The sequence below is a fragment of the Euprymna scolopes genome, chromosome 16 (assembly GCF_053919585.1).
Source record: "Euprymna scolopes isolate OS-2025 chromosome 16, ASM5391958v1, whole genome shotgun sequence".
Taxonomy (NCBI): domain Eukaryota; kingdom Metazoa; phylum Mollusca; class Cephalopoda; order Sepiida; family Sepiolidae; genus Euprymna; species Euprymna scolopes.
This window is the reverse complement of record NC_136497.1, coordinates 20,339,965-20,363,987: the sequence shown is the minus strand read 5'-3', so window position 1 is coordinate 20,363,987 and position 24,023 is coordinate 20,339,965. Positions and strand designations below refer to the sequence as shown.

General features: G+C 32.4%; 1 protein-coding gene across 1 annotated transcript; it reads right to left on the bottom strand.

The window, feature by feature from the left end:
- Positions 1 to 1,784: 1,784 nt before the first annotated feature.
- LOC145296246 (mast cell protease 1A-like) lies at positions 1,785 to 23,208 on the bottom strand. Its single transcript, XM_080142459.1, has 6 exons — positions 23,085 to 23,208; positions 16,242 to 16,404; positions 12,624 to 12,748; positions 7,839 to 7,970; positions 4,682 to 4,824; positions 1,785 to 2,612 (listed from the first exon to the last, which is right to left on the bottom strand). Exons 1-6 carry the CDS (start codon positions 23,131 to 23,133, stop codon positions 2,448 to 2,450), a joined length of 777 nt encoding a protein of 258 aa, XP_079998585.1. The 5' UTR covers positions 23,134 to 23,208; the 3' UTR covers positions 1,785 to 2,447.
- Between the last annotated feature and the right edge of the window lie 815 nt (positions 23,209 to 24,023).

Genomic DNA, 24,023 nt, shown 5'->3' with positions numbered 1-24,023 from the left:
TTTCAATGCTCGAGAGCTAAGCAGAAGTTCTACTCCCCTAATGGTACTATTTGTCGAATTTTTCCATGCTGACGATGATACTAGCGTCCAACTGTGACCAATTTCATGGGACTTTATGTCCATGTCGTTGTGGAAGAAATGGTGCTCTTGAATAAACACAATATCAATATCGTGATCTTTGGATGAAGCAACAAGTTCTGATATTTGAGATGTGGGTTGAAGTGCCCGTACATTAAAGGTGGATATTTTGATGGTATGTTTACATTTTGCTATCCTAGGTTTTGGTGCTGTAGTAAACTTGTCAATAGGTGTGGTCATTGCTGGCACACCAAGTAGCGACCCTTGGTTACCCGTGTAGCAGTCGATGCGGTCTGGAATTCTGGTTTGATTTAGAGTCATATTGAATTTTTCGATAGCTCGGATAATAGCACCTGTGTGAGCTACGCCTACAGGCGAATCGCAGTAGTTTCTGAATTAGACTAATTGAACCTGACCGTGGATCTCATAATGATTTTTCCGCTCAGCGTCTTTTGTGCCCTGCCATTGACTGGTTCTTTAGTTCTTCCGCCAAGGCGCATAACTGTCATGCTGCTCCCCATGACGTTACCAGGACCCTTTAGCCAGTTCAGGTTCTACATCAGTCTTTCGCCATGAGTGTTTCTACATGATTACCGTAGACTATATCCCCATTCTGCCACGATTTAAGTCTGAAGTGAGTGTTTCTTTCATCCGACGATATAGCCTATTGAGCTAATCCTATACTGTTGTAACTTCCGCACGAGCTATGACGTAAGGTTGACATTTGCGGAGATTCAAATACTTTTTAGCATCAGGATCGGTATGCTCTCCGCGGCAATTTTGAAGTAATGAAAAAAAAAATCCTTTACTCACATAAGATGATTCTGTTCAACAAAAGACGCAATCGACGTCCAACTAAATTTGAATATATATATATATATATATATATATATATATATATATATATATATATATATATATATATAGTTCTCTTTCCATGATGGAACAAACCGAAATGGAGAGTAACTATTAACTTTTCTCCTTGAAAACAACCTACAATGCATGAATACTCGTTTTCAGAAAAGACCCGGTAAGCTCTGGACCCATCAATCTCCAAATGGAGACAAGGCATAACTGGACTATCTTTTTATGAATAAGAAGTGGATCAATAGTTGTCATAACTGTGAAGCTTATAGCAGTTTCTATGGTGTGTCTACTGATCATAGGATTGGAACCTCTAAGTTGAAGTTAAGTCTACGAGCGAAAAAACTAAAAAATCATCTAGAAAGCCCTACAACTGGTCAACGTTGTCACACGACAATCTGATCAAACAGAGATTCATATTCGAACTTCGAAACAGATTTGATGCTTTACAAGCACAAAAGCAGGAACCAACTGCTAATACCACCTATGAAAACTTCGTTAGATCACACCAAGAAGCAGCAAAGAAGTGCATACCTCTGAAGCCCAAGATAAAGAAAGGAAATATTTTGGATTTACATATATTTATGAAATTTGTTTGCAGTTTCTATATGTTTATGAAAACATTTTGGAATTTCGAAATATATATTCAAACGCGCGTGCGCACACACACGCATATAACATATATTGACCTAATGGATCACAGACGAAAATATTTTGCATAATTTTGTGCTGAACTATAATTAGAACGTTTTAAAATTATGCTTAAATTTATTTATAAGGTTTCTATAATAGCTTATAATCTGCAATTTAAAAAAAGAGAGAAAATCAACAGAAACGAATAATTTCAATATCACTTATTTTATTGACAAAAATAAATAAATAAATCTCAACAAATCGAAAATATACTTTACTAAAATATATCATCCATTCATTCACATTTGTTCTGCATATATATATATATATATATATATATATATATATATATATATATATATATATATATTATCGAAACGCCAGCGGCATGTAAATTTGTCGTTTAAAACGACAAAGGTATGATTATAATCAGTTCTTTCAATTTAGATATATTTGTTGATGCCTCGTTTATAGCCATTCCAGTCAATTCAAGATCTGTTTGCGTCCATATAAAATTTCAAAAACAAATTGGTATATTTTCTTAAGTATGATCCATTATAAATTATAATCCAATCTATATAAAATACATGTTTATAATAGTTGTGTTTTACTATATTTAATGTATATACATTAATATTTTCAAAATTAAGCTTAATTTATTTGCAACGAATGGCCTGTTACACGGTATAAAAGTTTTACGGATATTTCGAGAATAAACCTCCTTTTTTAGTGTTCTCTATTCTTTGGAAGTGAATATTAATATTTTCGAAATATATCCTAATTGGGTGGGAACGTAATAAGAAGACATATTAATTTAATCTACTGCCACCATAAATTCCGATATAGATAATGAAACGAGGTGTGTTCGCCAATTAAGGTATCACCTCTTTCACCGCATCAATCCAGGACAGGTAATACGAGACTTTGGTGAAGACAGCTAACCCAGTATCACATTTCCATCCATATGACACGATACCGACAAGTACTTGACTGCCGTCAACAGCGCTTTTGCACATCAATGGCCCTCCAGAATCACCCTGAAAAAAGAAAATAGAAATTATATTAGTCGGGGTGGGATCAGAAAAACAAGATTGTGAATATAAATTATAGATGATAACGAGATGTACGTCAGAGGTGTGGATAGACGTCACGTTTGGAATGCGGCAGTGGTTGTTTTGATAATTGCAAGACTGAGATTAAAATGTAAATTGTAAATATTCGATTATTTTTTAAGCTATGTATAATAAAACAAACAATAACGGAATTATGAGACCACTTAAAAGAGAATCTGTGAAAACATCAAAAACAATAGCCGATCAAGGTGAGCAAACGTTCCTTTTCGGCCCCCACCCCCACCCATTAGTCGGAGATTGGGAATTTGGCTGTAACTATGAATGGGAAAGGAATGACGACATTCATTCTACATGCAATAAATTGTAAGTGTAGAAAAGAAAGATTTTAGATATGTGCATACTCGGCGTTGTCTGCGAATCTTTGTGCTAGTGTTGGCACGATGAATCGGAATTAGAATCTGGAATCGGAAAAATTGGGATATTTTTGGTATCGGAATTGGAAAAGTTTTAGCCTAATTTCCGATTCCCAAAAACCTTCTTTTACTTATTTACATTTTTTCCCTTTTTTTTTTTTTTTTTTTTTTTTTTTTCTTAAAACTTGATTTTCAATTGCTGGCAAATTTTTGGATACGACACATAATTAGAAAATATTAAGAAATCTGTCAAATAAAAAAGAAAATGATATCTACATTTAAAAGTAGATGAGGATTCTCTCCAAGGAAACGCTACTTCTCAAAAATGAAATTCTACATTTTCGGGTCAATTTTAGAATCGGAATAGGTAACTGTATCGGAATTGGGAATTTATAACAGAATCGGTAATTGTATCGGAATCAGGAAAATATTCGAACTGTCCCATCATTATATTTTACTTTTATTTTGATTTTATTTTATTTTGAAAAGTTAAATGTAATTACTAACTAGACAAACAGCGGGATCCCACCCCTTCAGAGTTGAGATGCCAGAATAGTTTCTACTTAAATAGAATCGTCGCTTTAATTACGAGACTTTGTAGATTTCTTCCTGTTTTCTGCTTTCCTAACATGCAGAAATATGAAGGTAGTGTGATCAGACATCTCGCTTCTCTACATAGTACCCTTATAGATATAGTCCCAAATATTAGTCCCTTGCGTCCAAGTGACAATATGTCTTATTTGGGGCGAATAAAGAATAAACATATATTAGTGTCGTTCGGTCATTAAATTATTAATCGAACCAAATTCCGATGAAACTAATTTTCAGGTAATGCTATTGATAAAATTATTGATGATGGATAAAGTTTTAGTCTTTGAGGATGTACTAACAATATGAAAGATCGGAATGATTTCTAAAAAGTACTTATTGGCTTGTATTAATGTTAAAAGCAGAAATTGCTACTTTTTTGGTGTAAGCAAAGAATCACCTTCAATTTATAACAATATTTCCCATAATGCATCTTGTCTTCAGAAATATGATATTGAAAGTTACATTGATTAAAATTTAATTTTAAGACGTGTTATAAATTAATAATCGGAAGAGTAATTCAAATCAAACAGATCTCATCATAATGATATTTAGATGATAATGTATTTCAGATTAATGGTGATTCTTTTTTTTTTTTTACCCACGTTCACCCCTAAAAGCATATCGCCACTTGGTCGTAAGGGGCTACTATTTGGAACCATGCATAGGAAAGATTAACAAGATGTTGGTTTATGTTACATTTAAACTTCTGCATATCAGTACAGTCATGGAAGCAGGTAGCAGGAAAAGAAATTCCAAAGCCTAGCTGTTCGAGGGAAGAAACTATTAGAGTGGAAAGCTTTCTGGCATTTAGGGACCTCAACAGTAGAGGGGTGTGATTTTGTTGATAAGCGGGTTTGTAGGGAATATGTACGCCGAGAGGGGGGGCACAAGTGTAACGAGTTCATCAGAGCACATTTTATTAAAATACTTGTAAACCGGCACATGGATGCAATATTGCGGAACAAGAAAGTAAATGCATAAACACGTGGGAATATCAAGTGAACATGTCGACACATAAAAAATGGTTACCTTGCAGGTAGTTTTATCGTTAAGAATTCCGCTTCCAGCACAAACATGCTGCGAGAGGACGATTGGAAGGAGACGCGAACATTTCGATTTCGGCATCAATGGTACATCAGCGCGCATAAGAACATTTGCCGTGGGTTGATTATCTGCAAATTCGTATAACAAAGAAATGTACAGTTTTGTAATTCAGTAATCATTAAAAACAATAATCTCGGTTTATATTCAAAAATGTATTCTTTGTAGATGTATTAATAAAGATTAAATTGGAAATCTCATTTCCTCACCGCTCCTTCTCTCTCTCTCTCTCTCTCTCTCTCTCTCTTAACAGTGTATGGTACACACACACACACACACACACACACACACACACACACACACACACACACACACACACACACACAGATATGTATTTCATAGAAATTCATTGAAGCATTAAGAATTTTTTTAAAAATTCAGTTTAACATTATATAATCAATTCTTAATTGATATTGCAATGTCTTAAGTTATAAATTTATTGTATTTTTACTAGAATATCTTGTCTTTTTCTTTTCCAGTTTTAACAACAAGTCCTTTTACTTTTCCATGTTTAAATCTTAATCATATTACTTTTCATGCTCGTATTTTTCTATGCAATCAATGATTTTTCCAGGCTTTGCTTTGAAATAAAATGTTCTCTTCCTGTTTTACTTGTTACCTGTAAATTATTAGCGACAGTACAGCTGAACGGCGGATCAGGACGGCAGTGAATTTTTAGCGACAGGTTTTTATATACTGTTACGTCATAATCTCCACCGTTTCAAACTGATTTGAGGTAGCGTAACAGATTTGGTTGCTATGGTAACCAACAACCAATCAAAAAAAATCTCTCCGTTCCTTACAGATTCTGAGAATTTTTGAAGACAGTAATTTGAGTATAACTTTTGTTTCACTGGACGGAAATTAACTTTTTTTCAAAGTATATCTGAGAAGGTGATCTATGAAATGTAAAAATTGTTTGAAATTTAGTCGAAAAAGGAGTAAGTGGTGAAGCTTTACAGCAGTTCTAAATGGGTAAAACTAACACGTAACCATATATTCAAACACTGCTGTGTTTGAATTATATATATATATATATATATATATATATATATATATATATATATATATATATATATATCTTTTACAGGGAAATAAGGTAAAAAAAAAACAATAAAAGTGCTCGATATGTTAATAGAGCGGTATATAATTTTTTAATTTTTTATTGAGCCCATAATAAATTTACATTACTGTTTCCATTGGATTTTCACCCCAGGAGATGAGGTAGAGTACCAATTTCATCGGAATTTATAGGTGGAATTTATAGGTGGACTATAAATTCCGATGAAATTGGTACTCTACCTCATCTCCTGGAGTGAAAATCCAATGGAAACAGTAATTTAAATTTATTATGGGCTCAATAAAAAATTAAAAAATTATATATATATATATATATATATATATATATATATATATATATATATATATATATATATATATATATATAATTAAAAAGATGATGAATAAAAGTTACATAGAACTTTATTAAATCATTAGGTCAATAAGGACAGAAATGAGAGGAAATTGTAAAAGAACCCCTTTAGGCCATGGCATTTCGAAGGTAAGTGCTTCTCATCGGAAGAGGAGAAAAACGTAATACAATTGATGTTAGCGGGTGATTTTATACGGGTGGTATCAAACTTTATAGCTAAACAATCAGATGTTTGTTCTTCTCACCCGTGATTTTCTTAACCAATCGCCGAGCTTTCCACAGACAAAATGCGGCTGACTTCTATTTCACCTTTCTTGTTTAGTTGTGGATAGTGGTAAGTCTTCTTATATTTTCTTTATATTTAGATATTATATTGGTATAGGTTTTTCAATTTAATTATATATATATATGTACATTTTACTATCATTATTTATTTATTTAATGATTTTATGTATTATTATTCTACTTTATTATTTGCATACAGCTGTTTGCTATTTTGTTTCTGCAATTTAATAGATGTTGAGGTTCTTAAACGTTAAGGATTTCGAATTTCTCATTCAGACATAATCTATACGAGTTGACTGAATTTCTACATGTCCTGACTTATACTATTTTACACTGGACTATTGGCGAGCGTTCACTTTCTTTAAACTCCCGGTAACGGATTACTTGTACTGTTTTTATTCGACGTTAGTGTTAATGAATGTAATTATCTATTCGTAATATCCAGTTTTAAAATTTAGATAAGTCATACTGACGTAATATTTCTTATTATTCGATTTTTCCTTAGCAAATATGGCTTTTGATTAGACATTTATTATGTAGTGGGCAGAATGCATAAGTTCCTTACTTTCTATATTAAGGGACCCACTAATTTTAGAGCTGTGCTTTAAATGTAGCTTGGCATATAAATACATTTTCGTTTATGTATAGGATTCACTTTCCACCTAATAAACCTATGATTGTAGCTTTAAAAGACGGCTTAATCACAATGTAAGCTAAAATAAAATGAAGTTTTATGCAAGGGAAGTAAAAAAGTGGTATCACCTTTGTGTGAAAATATAGATACCTCTTCTTTATAAAAAAATAATAGGAGTTTTTTTTTTAATTGTAACAATAGTTTTATACAAACATAGATGAACAAATATTTTCTAAATTTAAGTTCATGTAACTATTTTAACTTTTTATTTTATAAAGAAGTCACGAGTTTCAAGGCCCGGAGGCCACTCAAGAATAAGAGTTAATTAGTGTACGGTAGTCAATGGGACAATATCGTAGTAATCGCTAGTAGTGGGAATTTGATAAATTGGATTACTTAAAGGGACGACTCATCAAGAACTTGTTTACGTTGGACTTGAAGACAATCATATTCTTGTCTGCTAGAAAGCAGGGAAACGGAAGAGAGTTCCACATGCGTGCATATTATATTATATTATATTATATTATATATAAATAGGTAGAATGAGATGGTGTAAAATAAACCTGAGTTATCACATGCATATTGCTTGCAAAATATCAAATAAATACTTTAATAATATAGTTTGAGTGAGAATGAAAATTGCTTCAGTATCAAAAGGAAGGAATATATGAAATATACAGTTCGTAAACCATACGTCATCTGATTTGATATTAATGGAGTCAAAAATAACTTACATCCAGTTTTTCCCCATCCGGCAATGGTACATTGACCAACAAATGTTTCATCTTCGTCGGCCATTCGGATCGGCTTTATGCATGGCGTGAAAGACACAGATTTGGCTAAAGTAAGTACAGCTATGTCATGTACTGCAAATGAAATCGAATGAAATGATTAATAAATGAGCATGTCAATAGTCAGCCATTTTAGGTTCAGTTGTATCAACATTTGAGCATTTTAATGTTTTTATGTTTTTAAGGGGATACCATTTGGGATCGTGTCTAACAATGGATCGGTAGGGAGTTGAGCAGCGAGATATCTGTTCACATTACAGTTACAATTCTGCCGATTAATGCAGCCCGGGAAGCAGGAAACAGGGAGAGAATTTCAAAACTAGAAGAAACTATTAAAGTAGAAGACTTTCTGGCATCTAGAGATCTAAACAGGCAAGGGGTGGGATTTTGCTAATTGTCTAGTTAATCGGAGAGTATAGGTCGAGGAAGCGTAAGTGTTATAAGTTTATCAGAGCAAATTTCATTGAAGTACTTGAAAAACAGGAACAGGAATGTAACATGGCGGCGGTGGATACCAGTTGGAGTTCGGCCGATAGTGTTCGAAATTTGATTTGAAAATCTTTCTTTAGACAATTTTTAACGAGTGAAAGACTAGTGGTGGATTTACGGCCGATGTGTTCTCCCGGCTTCTTCACCTGTATGGTTCATGTATTAATTATTATATTTTTTATTATCATATTTTTATTATGCTTTATGTTCGAACTCGTTTACCTATCTTGGGTATTGCTATCAAAACGTTTCGATCGTTTTGATCTCCTGCCTTCTGAATCTTCTTGGAAATCGAAACAAAAAATATTTTCAGTGCTTACACTTTATTGTAATAAAATGCCGAAATTATTTTCAACATCCCTATCATGACATACACATTTAACTTCCTAGCTTTCGCTGGAGGGAGCAAAAAAACCCAAAAAACAAAAAGAACTATACCTCTCCCCGGAAAGTTTGCTTATTCTAACTAAAAGTCTCGCTCACATTTGTTTTTCGATTCCCTCTCGAGCGCTAGCGTAACTGGGAAATTTGTTATTAACGCATTCTTCCAGTCGCCATAATTCAAAATGCAAACACTTAAATGTTTATACTTTTAATTTTCATCTCAACTTTCAAATTATCACAATAATAACAGTCGCATTCCAAACCCGACACCTACCCATACCCCTGACCTACATCTCATTATGATCTAGATCATAGTTTTATTTAATGTTTTTCATTTTCGATTGCTCCAGGGTAACCATGTTACATTTTTTTTTTGTTAGATCGATTTGCTGCCATTTCTTAGGATTAAAATAATAATAATAAAAAAAGATCGGGATGAAATTAGCCATACGTCCAAGAATTGTATTAATTGATTTGGTTGTTTCATTTTTTACGGCATATCAACCGTTTTCCGTTTACTTAATGCCAGATGCTGTAATGTTGGAAAAAAGGTTTTATCCTTCAACTTTTTTTATATCTTCAAAATATTTATTCGCGATGTTTAGTTCGATAAATGTATTTGACTTAAACTTATCTTTATAATTGCAGATTTAGTAATTGTGTAATTTATGCTTCAAGTTCCTCATTAATGGTGTTTGGTGTAGTTGTTTTAAAGAGGAAAATTGTTTTTAGTTTTGAATTCGCAGAACAATATTGGGTTTTGCAAAGGGAAAGGAAAAAACAATAGCATCAATGTTTAGTGCGTTTTAGGTCAGGAAGCCGATATCTTCACACAGGCTGATTCGATAGCACTATACAGAGAACTGTAAATAATAATAAATATTAATTCTCCCGAATGTATGTATGAATATATGAATTTGTTTGTAATTCATTATACCCTGTCCAGGTGTGACCAGGATTACAATGAGGACATGCGTTGACTTCTGAAAACGAAAATTGTATAATATCAAAAAAGGTTGTAGTTAAAATTATATAGAACAGGGTTGTTAGCGAATGAGATGTTTGAAAAAGTCTACCCATATGCCAGGTTGTTAAAAAATAGTCAGTCAAGAACAGATGTGAATGCTATAATAAAACCAAACTTACTTTGATGCCACTTCATATCGCACATGAAATTGCTTACATCACGCCAGACATGCGTGTTTGATAATTATTTTTTTTTAAAGAAGCGTTAAAACATTCAGTTTTATACAAATATTTTTTTATTTTGATATTTCATTGTCTATAATTATCAGTTTTGAAATTGTACATTAAACAAAATAAAATAAAACGTCGTTGTTGAAGGTCATGGGTGACGGTGCGAATTCAGATCTCAAATATTGATGAAAAATTTAATATAAAACTAATATCACACAGTTGGATTCCTCATAGAATGTTAAAAGAGAAGATTACTGTGGGTCTTGATATAGGGCTTTGTTTTCTATTGCGCTATCGTACAGAGAGCTGGATTTATTAGCATCCCTCCGACGCGAGCTGTTATACAAAATCTTTTTTTTTACAAGAGATTCATACATGGCAAAATGATACCAAGATAAATCTCAACTATTATGTTCATTCAGCTGGCAAAAATACTACACCATGATCTTGGACCAAAATATAAGACTCTGCGAGTCACCGGATAGAGAGACTAACAGATAAACAGGAATAGTTCTTAGATAAGTTTTGTACAGAAATTCATCAGATAAATATCGAAAATCGAAAAATCAATTAATTTTTTTTTTCTAATTTACAGGGGGAATATTTTAAGGATGTTCTTCTAGTTTGGCAAACCAAGAGCAGGCTCAAGGCATTTCTCGAACAGTGACGATGAAGAGGCGCCCATAAAGCAAAGTTATACAGACTAAGAGAAATAATAAAATCTCAGCAAATCATTTCTTCTTAAAAAAAATTTATTGTCATCAAGAAATATAGCACAGTGATAGAGCATTCGACTACAGATCGCATTATTCCATGCTCAAGCTCGGGTGTACCTCACTATTTTATTTTAATTTTTTCTTATGAATGAGTTTAATTTACAATAAAAGAAGAGATACCATTTAAAATCGCTGCAAATCATTTCTTCGTTTGCATATTTTAAAACCAAACTTTAACCAGAACTGATGTCTCGTCAACATATATATATATATATATATATATATATATATATATATATATATATATATATATATATATATATGAGGGGTATATGCATATTTCTGTTACATGAAAAAAATAAATCCTTCAAACACGATGCTCGAAAAATAAATTGAAAAGAAAGAAAAAAAAACGAAAAATAAAAAAAAAGAATGCCTAACATTTTAATTTGATCTTTATTTCAGATTTGAAAAGAAAAATAGAACTCTTGTTTCAACACTTCTTTTTATGACATATAGAAAGAGATCATAAGTCATGAACAATTGAATCTAGGCTGGTTTCATGTTATCATTTTAGGTTAGATTAACAATTAACGCTGAAAAATAAGGGGAATATTTGATTTATAATTGTTTTTTTTTTCAGTATCAGCAGATTTTTTTTATTGATTGTTTTTGTCTGTTTAAAAAAATGTTATTAGTAAAAAAAAAAGAAAAAAAAGTAGCGGGAAAACGTATGTCAACAATAGAATCATCGGATTCATACGATATAATAACCGAAATGCAAAAGTTTAAATGTAATGTTAACCAACATCTTGCTACCCAACTCCTCATCCATGTTATTCGCCCATATATCTGGTCTCTATCACTGTGACCTATTGCGTTTCAGTAGTACTATTCTTTGTTTAGAATGAATGGAAATTAAAAAAATAATAATGAAAATAGCGGGAAAAATGTATGTGAAACAAAAAAAAAAACAACAATTGAATGCTTTGATTGTTATTCAACTAAATTCGAACGCTACTTTTCCGTATTAATTGAAAGAAAATCTCTTTAGGGAAAAAGTCCCACCCCAAACAATAAAATGCGTTTTTATTAGCTATGCTTTAATAAAGAGTGCTATGGCCAATATTAGGAACGCTCTGTCTCTTTTTAACTTTTAACTGTAGTAATTTCAATAGAACTACTCTCCTAAACACAAAGACTGTAACCCGTCGGCGTAGGAACACATATGACCCACCAGAACTTGTTAAACTAAAGACTAGAGAATTCATGCGTTTTGTGTATATTTGTATATCCGTAAATAAACTGACAAAATGCCTATTATACTTATTGGTTATTGCTTATTACATAAGCCAACGTCACAGTAACTAATATTCAACCAGATCTATTGTTAATAATAACAAAAGAGAACTGCAAAATGGTCCAAATTAGCTGGTTTCCTTGGCAGACTTGTAGTTCAGCCAATCGTCATAGAAAAGAAGAGAAGCGATAGTCCCGGCATCACGGGATTACCTCAATAGCTTTGGTCTATTAATGACGTGCCACACTGGGAACAATCGCGAATTAAATTGGCTTTATGCGCGCTTCTTCATCGTTACTATTCGAGAAAATACTTGGAGCCTTCTCTTGGTTTGCCAAATTAACGGGACATTCGATGAAACTTCCTTATCTTTGCATATTGGTTTTGAAAAAAGACATGCCATTAATTAACTATTATTTGCTGTTATTGAATATATTTTAATATTAAAAAAAATACAAAATATATTTTGTGAATTTTTGATATAAAGTATTCTGGTTAATTCGAAAAAAAAATAGAAAGTGGTTGATGTTTGAGACAAGTGAGATGACATGAAATGTTTCAACAACAACAACAAAAAAAGAGGTAACACAAGTAATCATTATAAGTGACGTAAGTTACTGAAAATAAATGAATATTACTTACAAACTGTAGTGCCGATATTTTTATAGTGTTTATGCTTGATGAAACGGGCAACTGGGATCCACGTCGGCATTAACCTTTTATCCAGAGAACCAATAAGGATATCGGATGACGTTATATTGCCAGCCCTTAAATAACAACAACATAAGAAACAGAATTATTATTATTATTATTATTATTATTATTATTATTATTATTATTATTATTATTAATAATAATAATAATAATAATAATAATAATAATAATAATAATAATAATAACTGAATTTGTGCTACCAAACAATTATTGTTAAGAATTGTAAATGTCAAATGAATTAAAGGAATAAATTGTAAGATGGTCAACGTCATGAACTTTGGAAAAAAGACTTTTGACATTGATAAATTCATTATATTGCTCTGTAATTATAATAAGCTTCTTATATATATATATATATATATATATATATATATATATATATATATATATATATATATATATATACTCAGAAACACATAAATATATCTACACACGTGTGCGTGGATGCATCCATACACAAGCATATATTTAAGTTACCTACGTCTAAAATTTTAAGTGTTTAGGCATAAAATTCACGGAGGTCAACTCTTTCTACTTTGACCTCTTGGCAGACAAATTTTTGCCCCAAAACTGATTACAGTGCTTGCCGCATGTCTGAATACCCGTTACATATAAATTTTAAATGTTTCGACCCAAAATTGACTTAGTAGTTTGCTAGACACCGCAAAGGTCAAAACTTTTGAACTTTGACCCCTTGGCAGCTTAAATGTTCGACACAAGCCGATTAAAAATCTGGCCCTACTTCTGAATACCCTTTATGTAAAATTTCAAATGTTTAGACCAGAAATTAGCGTATTATTACTTCCCAGTATTTCGATTTTCATTGGAAATATAATGTTTCCATTTTTATCAAACATTTGATATAATCGTTATATTCTTCAGTCGGATTTATAAGAATAACTCAAACTGAAAAGATTTTATAATTTAAATAAATAACTGTAGCAAAATTTTACAAAACTGATTTCATCTTCCGATGAGAAGAAGGATTTTTCTTTAAAGAGTCTAGATTATGAATTTATCTTCTACTTTGTTGCATTTAAATAAAATCTAAGAATAAATTTGTTAACTATATATATATATATATATATATATATATATATATATATATATATGTATATATATATATATACGGATTTGGATTTATATATATATATATATATATGTATATATATATATATATATATATATATATATATATATATATATATATATATATATATATGTATATATATATATACGGATTTGGATTTATATATATATATATATATATATATATATATATATATATATATATACGGTTAATGCAGTTATATAACTATATAGTTTATGCACAGATTACATCGTTGTGGATTCTGTCAATGTTTTATATCCTGCACATATAATATACATTTTTTTTTTTTTTTTTTTACAAAGGCATCACCACATTATCAAGGCCAAGAGGCCACTCAAGGATAAGGGTTAAAGAGTGTACAGTAAAAATTGGACAATATAGTAATCATTAGTAATGAAAATTTGGTAAATTTGATAACTTATATGGAACGACTCATCAAGAACTTATTTACGTTAGACTTGAACACAACCATATTGTAGTTAGCCGGTAAGCAGGAAAACGGAAGACAATTCCACAGGTGTGCAGTTCTAAGAAAGAAGCTTTGTTCATGGAATCTACGTTTAGGTTTAGGCACAGATAAAGAGTGGGGGGAATTATTGATAGTGTTTACAGCTAGACGAGTGTTTCTTGTGAAAGTTTGGCGAGGGGGGACCATAGATTGAAGCTCAGTCGAACACTTTCCATGAAAATAACGATACATAAGAGACAGACTCGCAACATCTCTTCTGTGAGATAGAGGTTGCAAGGAAGAGAAAAGGACATCTCCTACGAGGCTACGAAGTCTATTTTGAACTCTATCAAGGCAGGACAAGTCCTTTCTAGCAGCTCCTGCCTAGATGTGGCAACAGTATTCCATCCTTGGACGTACCTGGCTCTTATATAGATAGAGAATAGCATCAGCAGTGAGATATCTACCGGATCGATAAAAATATCCCACCATTTTTCCAGCGGCCTTGGCAACAGATTTGATGTACGTGTTCCATTTAAGATCAGGAGTAATGGTCAAGCCAAGAAGCTTGTCAAAACTTGAGGCCTCCTGAAGACGAGAGCCATTCATTTCAATTGATGCCAGATGTGGATCAGAATGTTGATGATGTAAAGAGAGAAGCTTGGTTTTAGATGCATTAAAAGTAACCAGCCACTCCTTACCCCATTGTACTACGTGCTCAAGATCAGAGGAGAGAGAATTGGAGAGAACTTGGTCGTTTACTGTCTTAGATGTGCTACCATAAATGGTAGTGTCGTCAGCATAAATGTCTACAAATGATGTAAGGATGTGATTTGGAAGATCATTAATGTAGATCAGGAAAAGAGTTGGGCCCAGGATGGACCCCTGAGGGACACCGGCATTAATACTGTGAGCCTCTGATTTTTGCCCCTCAACTACTACTCTTATGAACCTATCAGAAAGAAATGATTTAATAATTGAGAAGACATTTCCAGCAATACCATAGCTAGAGATCTTATGAAGTAAACCTTTATGCCATACCCTATCAAAGGCCTTAGATATGTCAAGAGCAATTGTCCTAGAAAGGTTGCCTCCGTCGAGAGATTTGCTAATCCTATGAGATATAACTGTAAGCACATCTGCTGTAGATCTAGCAGAACGGAAACCATATTGAGTGTCACTAAGAAGGTTATTTTTGTTGATATGGTTGATTACTTCTGTATTTAACACATATTCCAGCAACTTACTCATGACGCACAGGAGACTTATTGGCCTGTACTGAGAGGGGGATGAGCGATCACCTGAATTCTTAAATACAGGGCATACTGATGAAATTTTCCAGGGTGATGGGAAACTATTCTCCTTAAGACAACGTTTAAACAGTTTTGTAAGTATGGGCGCTAGTTTAGGCTGAAGTTTTTTGAGTACTATAATTGGAATGTCAGGGCCAGTTGCTTTACTGGAATCAAGGTTTTTGATTAGCTTGGCAACTTAACACTTAAAATGATCTCATATATTAATTTATACTGTTGCTCTTGTCACTCTTTAGACAATCAGACATCAATGCGTTACATGTAATGTATATTTGTATAAATCAACAAAACGTATAATTCAACAAAAACGCATAAAGAAGTATTGCACGGTAACAAGAATTATGTCGCTCAAAACGATTCCGAATTGAGTTTTCGTTTTTGAACCCTACAACACGAAATAAATCACTGACATAGCCATTAATCTACGTATAGAACTTTCTAAGATTTTATATATATATATATGTATATATATATATCAAATAAAGTAAATACACATATATATGATATATATATATATATATATATGTATATATATATCAAGTAAAATAGATACACGCATATATATATGATACATATTATGTAAAATAAATACATATATATATAATATATATGACATATATATTAAATAAAACAAATATATATATACATATATACATGAAGCAGAATTTACTTACATGCAATGGGCAGCAGTAAGAACATGTCTATCGTCAATTAGGGCACCTCCGCATCCAAAATGTTTTCCGTTCTTTGACGTGTAGATAAAAACAATGTGTGGAAATTCACAATATCTCGCCTTTCTACCGCCCACAATATGATGCACTTCATCCCCTTGTACACCTAAAAAAGATAAAAAGTTTGTTTCGAAACATTTCTCCCGGCAAAGTTAACGAATATAGAATTTCTCAAAATGACTTTAGATCTAAAAAGACATTTAGACATCAATAAAAAAGGCAAAACAAAAATTGCTAAAGGAGCAGTGCCGATTCAATATGGCCGATTCGAGGCATGCGAGTGTTTTCCATATATGTTATGAGCAATATGCAGTCTATCAGTAATTAATATCGCATTATTCACGGGGTTATCTTGTTAACAGAATTGGGTATAGATAGAAAGCTGGCTGACCTAGAAGAGTAAACCTTAAATGAATTCTTAAATTCTAGTTATAGTTCGTGTGTCGACAAATGACTGTTTAGACGGAGAGAACATTCGTAGTCCTACGAAAGACCATCTTCTATAATATAAATCTCACCTGTCTGTTTAAATGTATGTATGTATTTATGTATGTATGTCTTCTTAAACTTTCGACAGAGGCGACGGATTTTTCCGAGATTTCGTTTTGAAGCTCGACCCTTCGGACGATAAATACCAAACAAATTGGCTAAAAACATTAATTCCTTCACTCTCAACTGGGAACTTTTCTACACGGAGGGATCGCTTTTTTCGTCGATATTTTCGAAAGTCATCCCCTCTTTTCGATTTACTAGCCTTAATTTAAACTTTCGCCACTTCCGGTTTGGCGATAGACGCAACGGCAAAGGCGTCATATTTTTTCCCACGTTCTTTTCTTCCTTCGCGGTACGGGTTCGAGCCTGCCTGCCTACTACCACTTTTGTTTTTGTTTTTGCTCAACACACACCTCCAAATACCCGGGCAATGCCTGGCACCCAGGCTAGTTCTTGATGAGGAGAAGGGGCATTACTCAAATAAATTGAAAACTATATAGTTTGGAATGAACTGTATGTTTATCGAACCATGAAGATGCCTTTAGCAGATACTTTAGCATGATCTACTAAATCAAGTTCTGGACTACAGGGAAGGTGAGGAACTGTTTTTGTCATGACAACGTCTTCTTTTTTATTTTCTATGAGCACTCTTGGGACAATCTTTGCGTAAATCTTCCGCATCTTTTGTTTCTGGCGAAGTATTGTGTGTACAGTTCCCACACTGACATCAGACTGTGTTGTGATTATCTTTATAGACACGGTTCTTATTCATGAATTTTTTTATTTTGTCAATCAACTCTGTTGTTCTGACTTCTTTACCCCTTTCACACCTCTCATCAACACTCACGGACTCCCAGCCTTCCTAGAATCGCTTACCCCACTCAAAAACTGATGCTCGAAAGATAGTCAAAAAAGAGTCTGAAGCATTCCATACGTTTCTCTGGCATTTTTTCTAAGTTTAAAACACAGTTTTATTTTATATCCTTCTTCTAAAGTTTCCTCACGTCCAGCTGTGACAATGAGGCTTTAGTAGGGTGTATTCCAATTCCTGCTGTAGCTGTTTATTTGAAGCTGTAATCATAAAAAGTTGCCAGTCATCTCATAAGATGCATAATAATAACAACATACGCATTTTTCAAAAGTCTACAACAATTTTAAACGCCTGTACAAAAAGTCTGGAAACTTATTGAAGGCACTTCGTAGATGGGAGTAAGGTAATCGTTATTTTTCTGTTCTATTTTGTGATTTCTTTATATTCATCTATACCAAAGCTTTTCACGCCTTTTACTCGGGGACGCATCTATAAGATTACTAAAGTTGAGGCGCATTATTCATTTAAAAACATCAAAAGATTAAAGTGAAAAGAAAAGAAACGTTACATTAGAATTGACTTCTTGTTTTTTTATAACAATATTCAAATTTCATAATCTTATAATTTCATTTGTGCCAAACGTTTTCCTTAACGCGAATCAACATTACGCAGATTTAAAACATACAACACAATGGAAAAAGAAACATCATTATCTCGCATTATTCTCTGCAAAAGAGGTTCACACGGAAAAAATGAGGATGAAATTTACAAAATTTAAAAAAAAATTGTTTTGAGATTGTCTTCTATTCTAGTTTGGAAAGTATACATGCTATTTGGAATAAACCTTCGATTATGTTGGAGTGAATCGAGCATTCTTTCAAGGCGTCTGAGTGCACACATATGCCTAAATATTCTGTTGGATATTTATTTTTATAAACAAGCGTTAGTGCCGTTTCACACACACACACACACACACACACACACACACACACACACACACACCGCATCAGGACATACTACATTCGATCTCAGCCAGATCTTACCTTAGCGTAATTTACTCAAATGAACATTTAAAAATTCATATTTGAAAAATAATTCAATTGCGAAATAAAATTCATCATAATGCATTTGAATTTATTTGTAAACAAGTCGGTCACTTTAACCTTTTGTAAATACAAGAAAAATATATGACTTCGTGTCTCTTCAAAATTTAAAAGGAAATTTTAAGTATTTAACGCGTCAAAAAGGAAATCATTTCTATCTTTAACATTTTTTATCGAATTTTCATGCGAACAATGGCGGATGTGAATATACTGAATCAGGCCCGCGGCGAATGTACGCTGCAGCAAGACAAAATCTAAACGATACGAAATTAACATACCTCTTTTAATATTTTGTATTTATTGTATTTATTTATTATTTTGATTATTAATAACATGATGTCGTTAAAGTAATTGCATACTGAGATAAAATTACTTCAAATAAAAGCATAATGTCATTAAAAAATAATTAAAATAATACTATAATGTCCTATTAAGCACAGAGCTTGTATGTAACGTTGCTCTCGCGAGCAGCAAGTAAATAGAAACATTCATTGAATATTATCATTCCTATTTCTCGCACATTTTTACAGTTTAAATTTAATAATTATTTCTCTCAAACCGTATCAGTCACGATCCGTTTAGATTCCATGGTGGTGTTTTTATTTTAAAGTTTGTGTGTTGAACTAAAGTGATATAGATTATAGTATGAATAAATAAATGTATTATGTATGTATATGCGCCTATTTTACAAGTACTTTACTGAAATGTGCTCAGATGAAATCGTAGCACTTCTGCCCCCCCCCCTCGATGTACATACTTCCGACTAACCCGATAAGCAACAAAATCTCGCCCGTTCACTGTAGATGCTATGAAAGACTCTGATTGTTTCTTCCCTCAGACTGCTAGACTTTGGGATTACCTCCCTGTTTCCTGTTTCCCTGACCGTACTAATCTACTGGAGTTTAAATGTAATGTGAACAGACACACCACTGCTCAACTCTTTACAGCACCTGTTAGACACGATCCCAAATACTAGTCTCTAACGTTACTAATTGCGATATTCACTGCTTGGAGTGAAAAAGAGTTTAAAAATATGAATAATTTCTTATCAAGCCAATAATTTAGTCGCCCAATTGTAAATACATGTCCCAAAATGAGCTAAAACATTTGTTTGTACTTCCCAAAATTAAATAACAACTAAATAATATTTTTTTAAATCTTTTAAATGTACGTAGAATGCTATTTTATTTTACACAACCCTAAATATTCAATCGACCAAATGTTCCTCATCATCACTAACATACGACATTCACGAAAGTTTTCAATAACTTGAAGGATCATTTCGAATGGAATAGCAGCAATTTCAGAACGAATAGCTCGTTTTAATTCTTCAAGATATCGAGGGCGGTGTCTAAATGCGTTATACTTAAAAAAAAAAAAAATCGCAGCGGTTTAGATCCGGTGATCTTATGTGCCAGACAATATCACCACGCAAATCAAATTCATTAGGGTATTCTAAAATTTAAAAAAATTGCATCAATACAGATATAAATGATTTTTGACCTAATTAAAATAAAATGGTATTTTGCGTATATTTAAAAAATTTAAAAAAATTCTTTATTTAATTGTTTTTTTTTGTTTTTTTTTACAAATGTGTCAGATCAATTTGGGACACCCTGTATATGCACGAAACGGCATTTTCCGAGTTTATATGACATCAAGCGACGATCGTTTTAAAGTATAATGTCAGCAACAGTCATAATTAACGCGTTTAAATAAAACTTTATGGAACTGTAAAGATGAACGCTATCTTTTTTTTAATATTCTGTCTGATGACAAAAGCTGCTTATTGGGTCATAGAGTAGTAGTATCGTCTTAGCCCCCGAAACTGAGTTACCATGTTTGGTTTACAGCTTGTGGGAATGGTCTATCGCATGTGCTATCAAGCGTTGTATGATAAAAATATTCTCAACTGTAGAAAAGACTAACAAATTTATGCTATGTTTCTGAAATTTTAAAATGAGGATTGATATGTTTTATTTTGATGAGAGACACCTGAAGAAGATCAACGGTTACATCGGTCGAAAGGTTGTGGAAATAACACTCAAAATAAGAAAAATAGTAAGAATATTCCAAATAATATGAATTTAATCCTATTTAGTTTTAATTGAGAAAACAGATTTTATTTATTATTTTTAAAAAAATATTTGATGACCACTTCTGAGGACAAAGGGACATTTGAACATAAAGGTTCATAAAACGGCTTGGGGTTAGGATTATGGTTATTAAAGGATCAATGAGACGACATGATTGTAGCTGAGAAATTAAAACTACTCAGCATATATATATATATGCTGAGTATTATATATATATATATGTGTGTGTATATATATATGCTGAGTATTATATATATATATATATATATATATATATATATATATATATATATATATATAGTTTAATGCGTGAGAGGAAAAGAGAGAGTTCAATTCCACAAGAGGAGACTTATCTGGATAATGCCAAGCTCAACAATTATTATTGGAGCTTATACAATAGGACAACAAGAATATGAAATGAAGTCACAAAACTATATATTGGTAGATATAGAATGGATAAAAAAATATTACTTAATCAATATTACAACCTTGCATACCCCCCCCCCAAAAAAAAAATTATAAGCGATTTTATAGCCGCCTTTTGCCGTTTAGGTTGCACCTGTCAAAAATGCCACTCCATAGATAATAGACACCTCACAAACCGTTAAAATAAATAACCACGCAGCCACAATATACTCCTAATTTAACCCTAAAACATATACCCCTTAAACTCAACACTATGTTAAAGACCATATAAAATCTTATGTATCATACTATATATAACAAGCTTCTCTTTATTTATTTAGAATTCAATAAAGCTTACCCCAACATTCTATAATTCCTCTTAATCTTTGTCGTCCCTAATGAATCCTACGCTATACGCCGCATCTTCCCCATGCTACCTAGCACCTTCTCTACTCTTCTGATGAGAAGCATTAGGCTTCGAAATGCCCTGGCATGAAGAGTCTCTTCTATCCCCAAATTTTTCTTGTATTCCATTATTCAATAAATGATCCCTTCTATATCTACCAATATATAGTTTTGTGACTTCATTTCATACTTTTGTTTTCTCATTATATATATATATATATATATATATATATATATATATATATATATATATATATATATATGTGTGTGTGTGTGTGTGTGTGTGTGTGTGTGTGTGTGTGTGTGTGTGTGTGTGTGTGTGTGTGTGTGTGTGTATGTGTGTGTGTGTGTGAGTGTTTGATCAACACTGCTGGGGAGCCATGATGTAATATAATGTTTTGTTTTTAAATCCCCGAAACAGTGTTTCATGGTAAACAACTGATGATCACTTGAAAAATAAATTATTGGTATTATAGTAAATTCGAGAGCGAGTTGATGCATTGATTGCAGGTGATTAAATAACTTACTGACTAGATGGTTTTCTAACGAATGATAAAAAATGTTTTTTTGTATAGTTTTAAAGGTTGAAAACTTCAAAGACTATATATATATATATATATATATATATATATATATATATATATATATATATATATATATCAAACGATAGAAATAAAGTTTTAGAAAGATCAAAATGTTGTTATTTAATTTATTTTACAAGGGGGTCACCGCTTATCAAGGCCCAGAGGCCACTTGAGATAAGGATAATTTGTAATGAGGGAATTGGATAGGATTTGATTATTTAAGAGCACAACTCAACAAGAATTTGTTTATATTGGACTTGACAGCGACCATGTTTTAGTCAGCTGGTAAGCAGTCTCAAGGTATTAGGTTCCACAGACGAGCAATTCTAAGGAAAAAAACTCATGAAATTTTCATGTGTCTTTTGGCAAAGACAGAGAGTAAGGAAATTGTTGGCGCTTATTCAGTATAAGAACGAAAATCGATAATCGAATATTGAATTTCAATTAAAACCAATTGTATCTACTTAATTATCATGTCGAAATTAGTTACATATCCAAGAATTGGGAAAAATGAAAAAATAGGAAATTAATTTTTAATGAAATTTTTTCGAAGACATTGCAAGTTATACTTTAATAATAAACAGGTTCCAAACTCTGGGTTACTTCTCTTGTTTAAGTTACATTTTGAAATAATAATGACGGATCAATGAATCGTGAAAATACAAGTTTTATGTAACAAAGCAGTAATGTGTTACTAATTGTGACACGACAAGTAAATAACATTTCTTTTAGTTGAAAATTACACAGACATTAAGTAGATAACATTAGTTTTTAATAGAAATTCAATTTTGATACTTTCGATTTTCGTTTCTGTTTCGAACAGGCACCAAATTGTTGATAGTGGTTGTAGCTAGACGAGTAGTTTTTAAAAGAAATTAGAAATTACTCACTTAAAGCAGACGCCAAAATGGCGCTGATCAAACACAACAGCTGAAACATCTTTGTTGTTAAATGATGAGTTCAAATACTATTTTTAAAATGTTGTAATTGTTCTTATATAATAGCCTAGCGTTGCCACAGCGAAGAACACACACACACACACAGAATGGCATTCGTTTACATTCACAGAAAAACATCTGTTTGCGTGTGTGTGTGTGTGTGTGTGTGTGTGTGTGTGTGTGTGTGTAGATGAACGCGTATTGATTTGTGTAGGCAATAATTAACACATCGCATGAGAAATCGACAGCAATGGCGGACGCCACTTATAACGCTTATCTCGAATCGCATCTGCTTTTTCCTACATTCACGACGCCGATTGGTTGGAAGAAAGTTAAGGAAATATACACTCCTACAAAGTAATATTCCACTCGCTTACATAATTATCTTACATCAAATAATAACATATTTTTCCTGTCATAATTCTCTATTCTCGATATCCGAACATCTCCTCAGCATCAATAAGTTATCGTTATTTTATCCACACACACACACACACACACACACACACACACACACACACACACACATACACACACACACACACACACACACACACACACACACACACACACACACACACACACACACACAGAGCAATTGTACGGTTCAATTAGTGTATATATATATTCTAAAGTGTTTTCTTCTCACAGTGGCCAAATGAAACGAAAAATGCAGTCATTTGCTAAAATTGTTGGCTATAAAATAATGCTTACTATTCTTGATGCGATGTGAATTTATATTGTTACTCATGAAATAGGCTACTATTATTATGTACTCATTTGGAGTTTTCACACAGGCCATCATCAAAGATTTCTGTCTGTCAACAACCTGTTGCGTTCGTTGGAATCTGGTGACAACAAGTCTCCTCAGATTTCTAGTACTCCTTCGAT

What these genes read in the sequence shown, in the direction of transcription:
- LOC145296246 (XM_080142459.1), bottom strand. Translation starts at nt 23,133, where the DNA reads ATGTTTCAGCTGTTGTGTTTGATCAGCGCCATTTTGGCGTCTGCTTTA. An exon ending in CTTACTGCTGCCCATTGCAT is followed by an intron (nt 12,749 to 16,241) that starts GTAAGTAAATTC and finishes TTGTTATTTAAG; the next exon opens with GGCTGGCAATATAACGTCAT. An exon ending in ACGATAAAACTACCTGCAAG is followed by an intron (nt 2,613 to 4,681) that starts GTAACCATTTTT and finishes TTCTTTTTTCAG; the next exon opens with GGTGATTCTGGAGGGCCATT.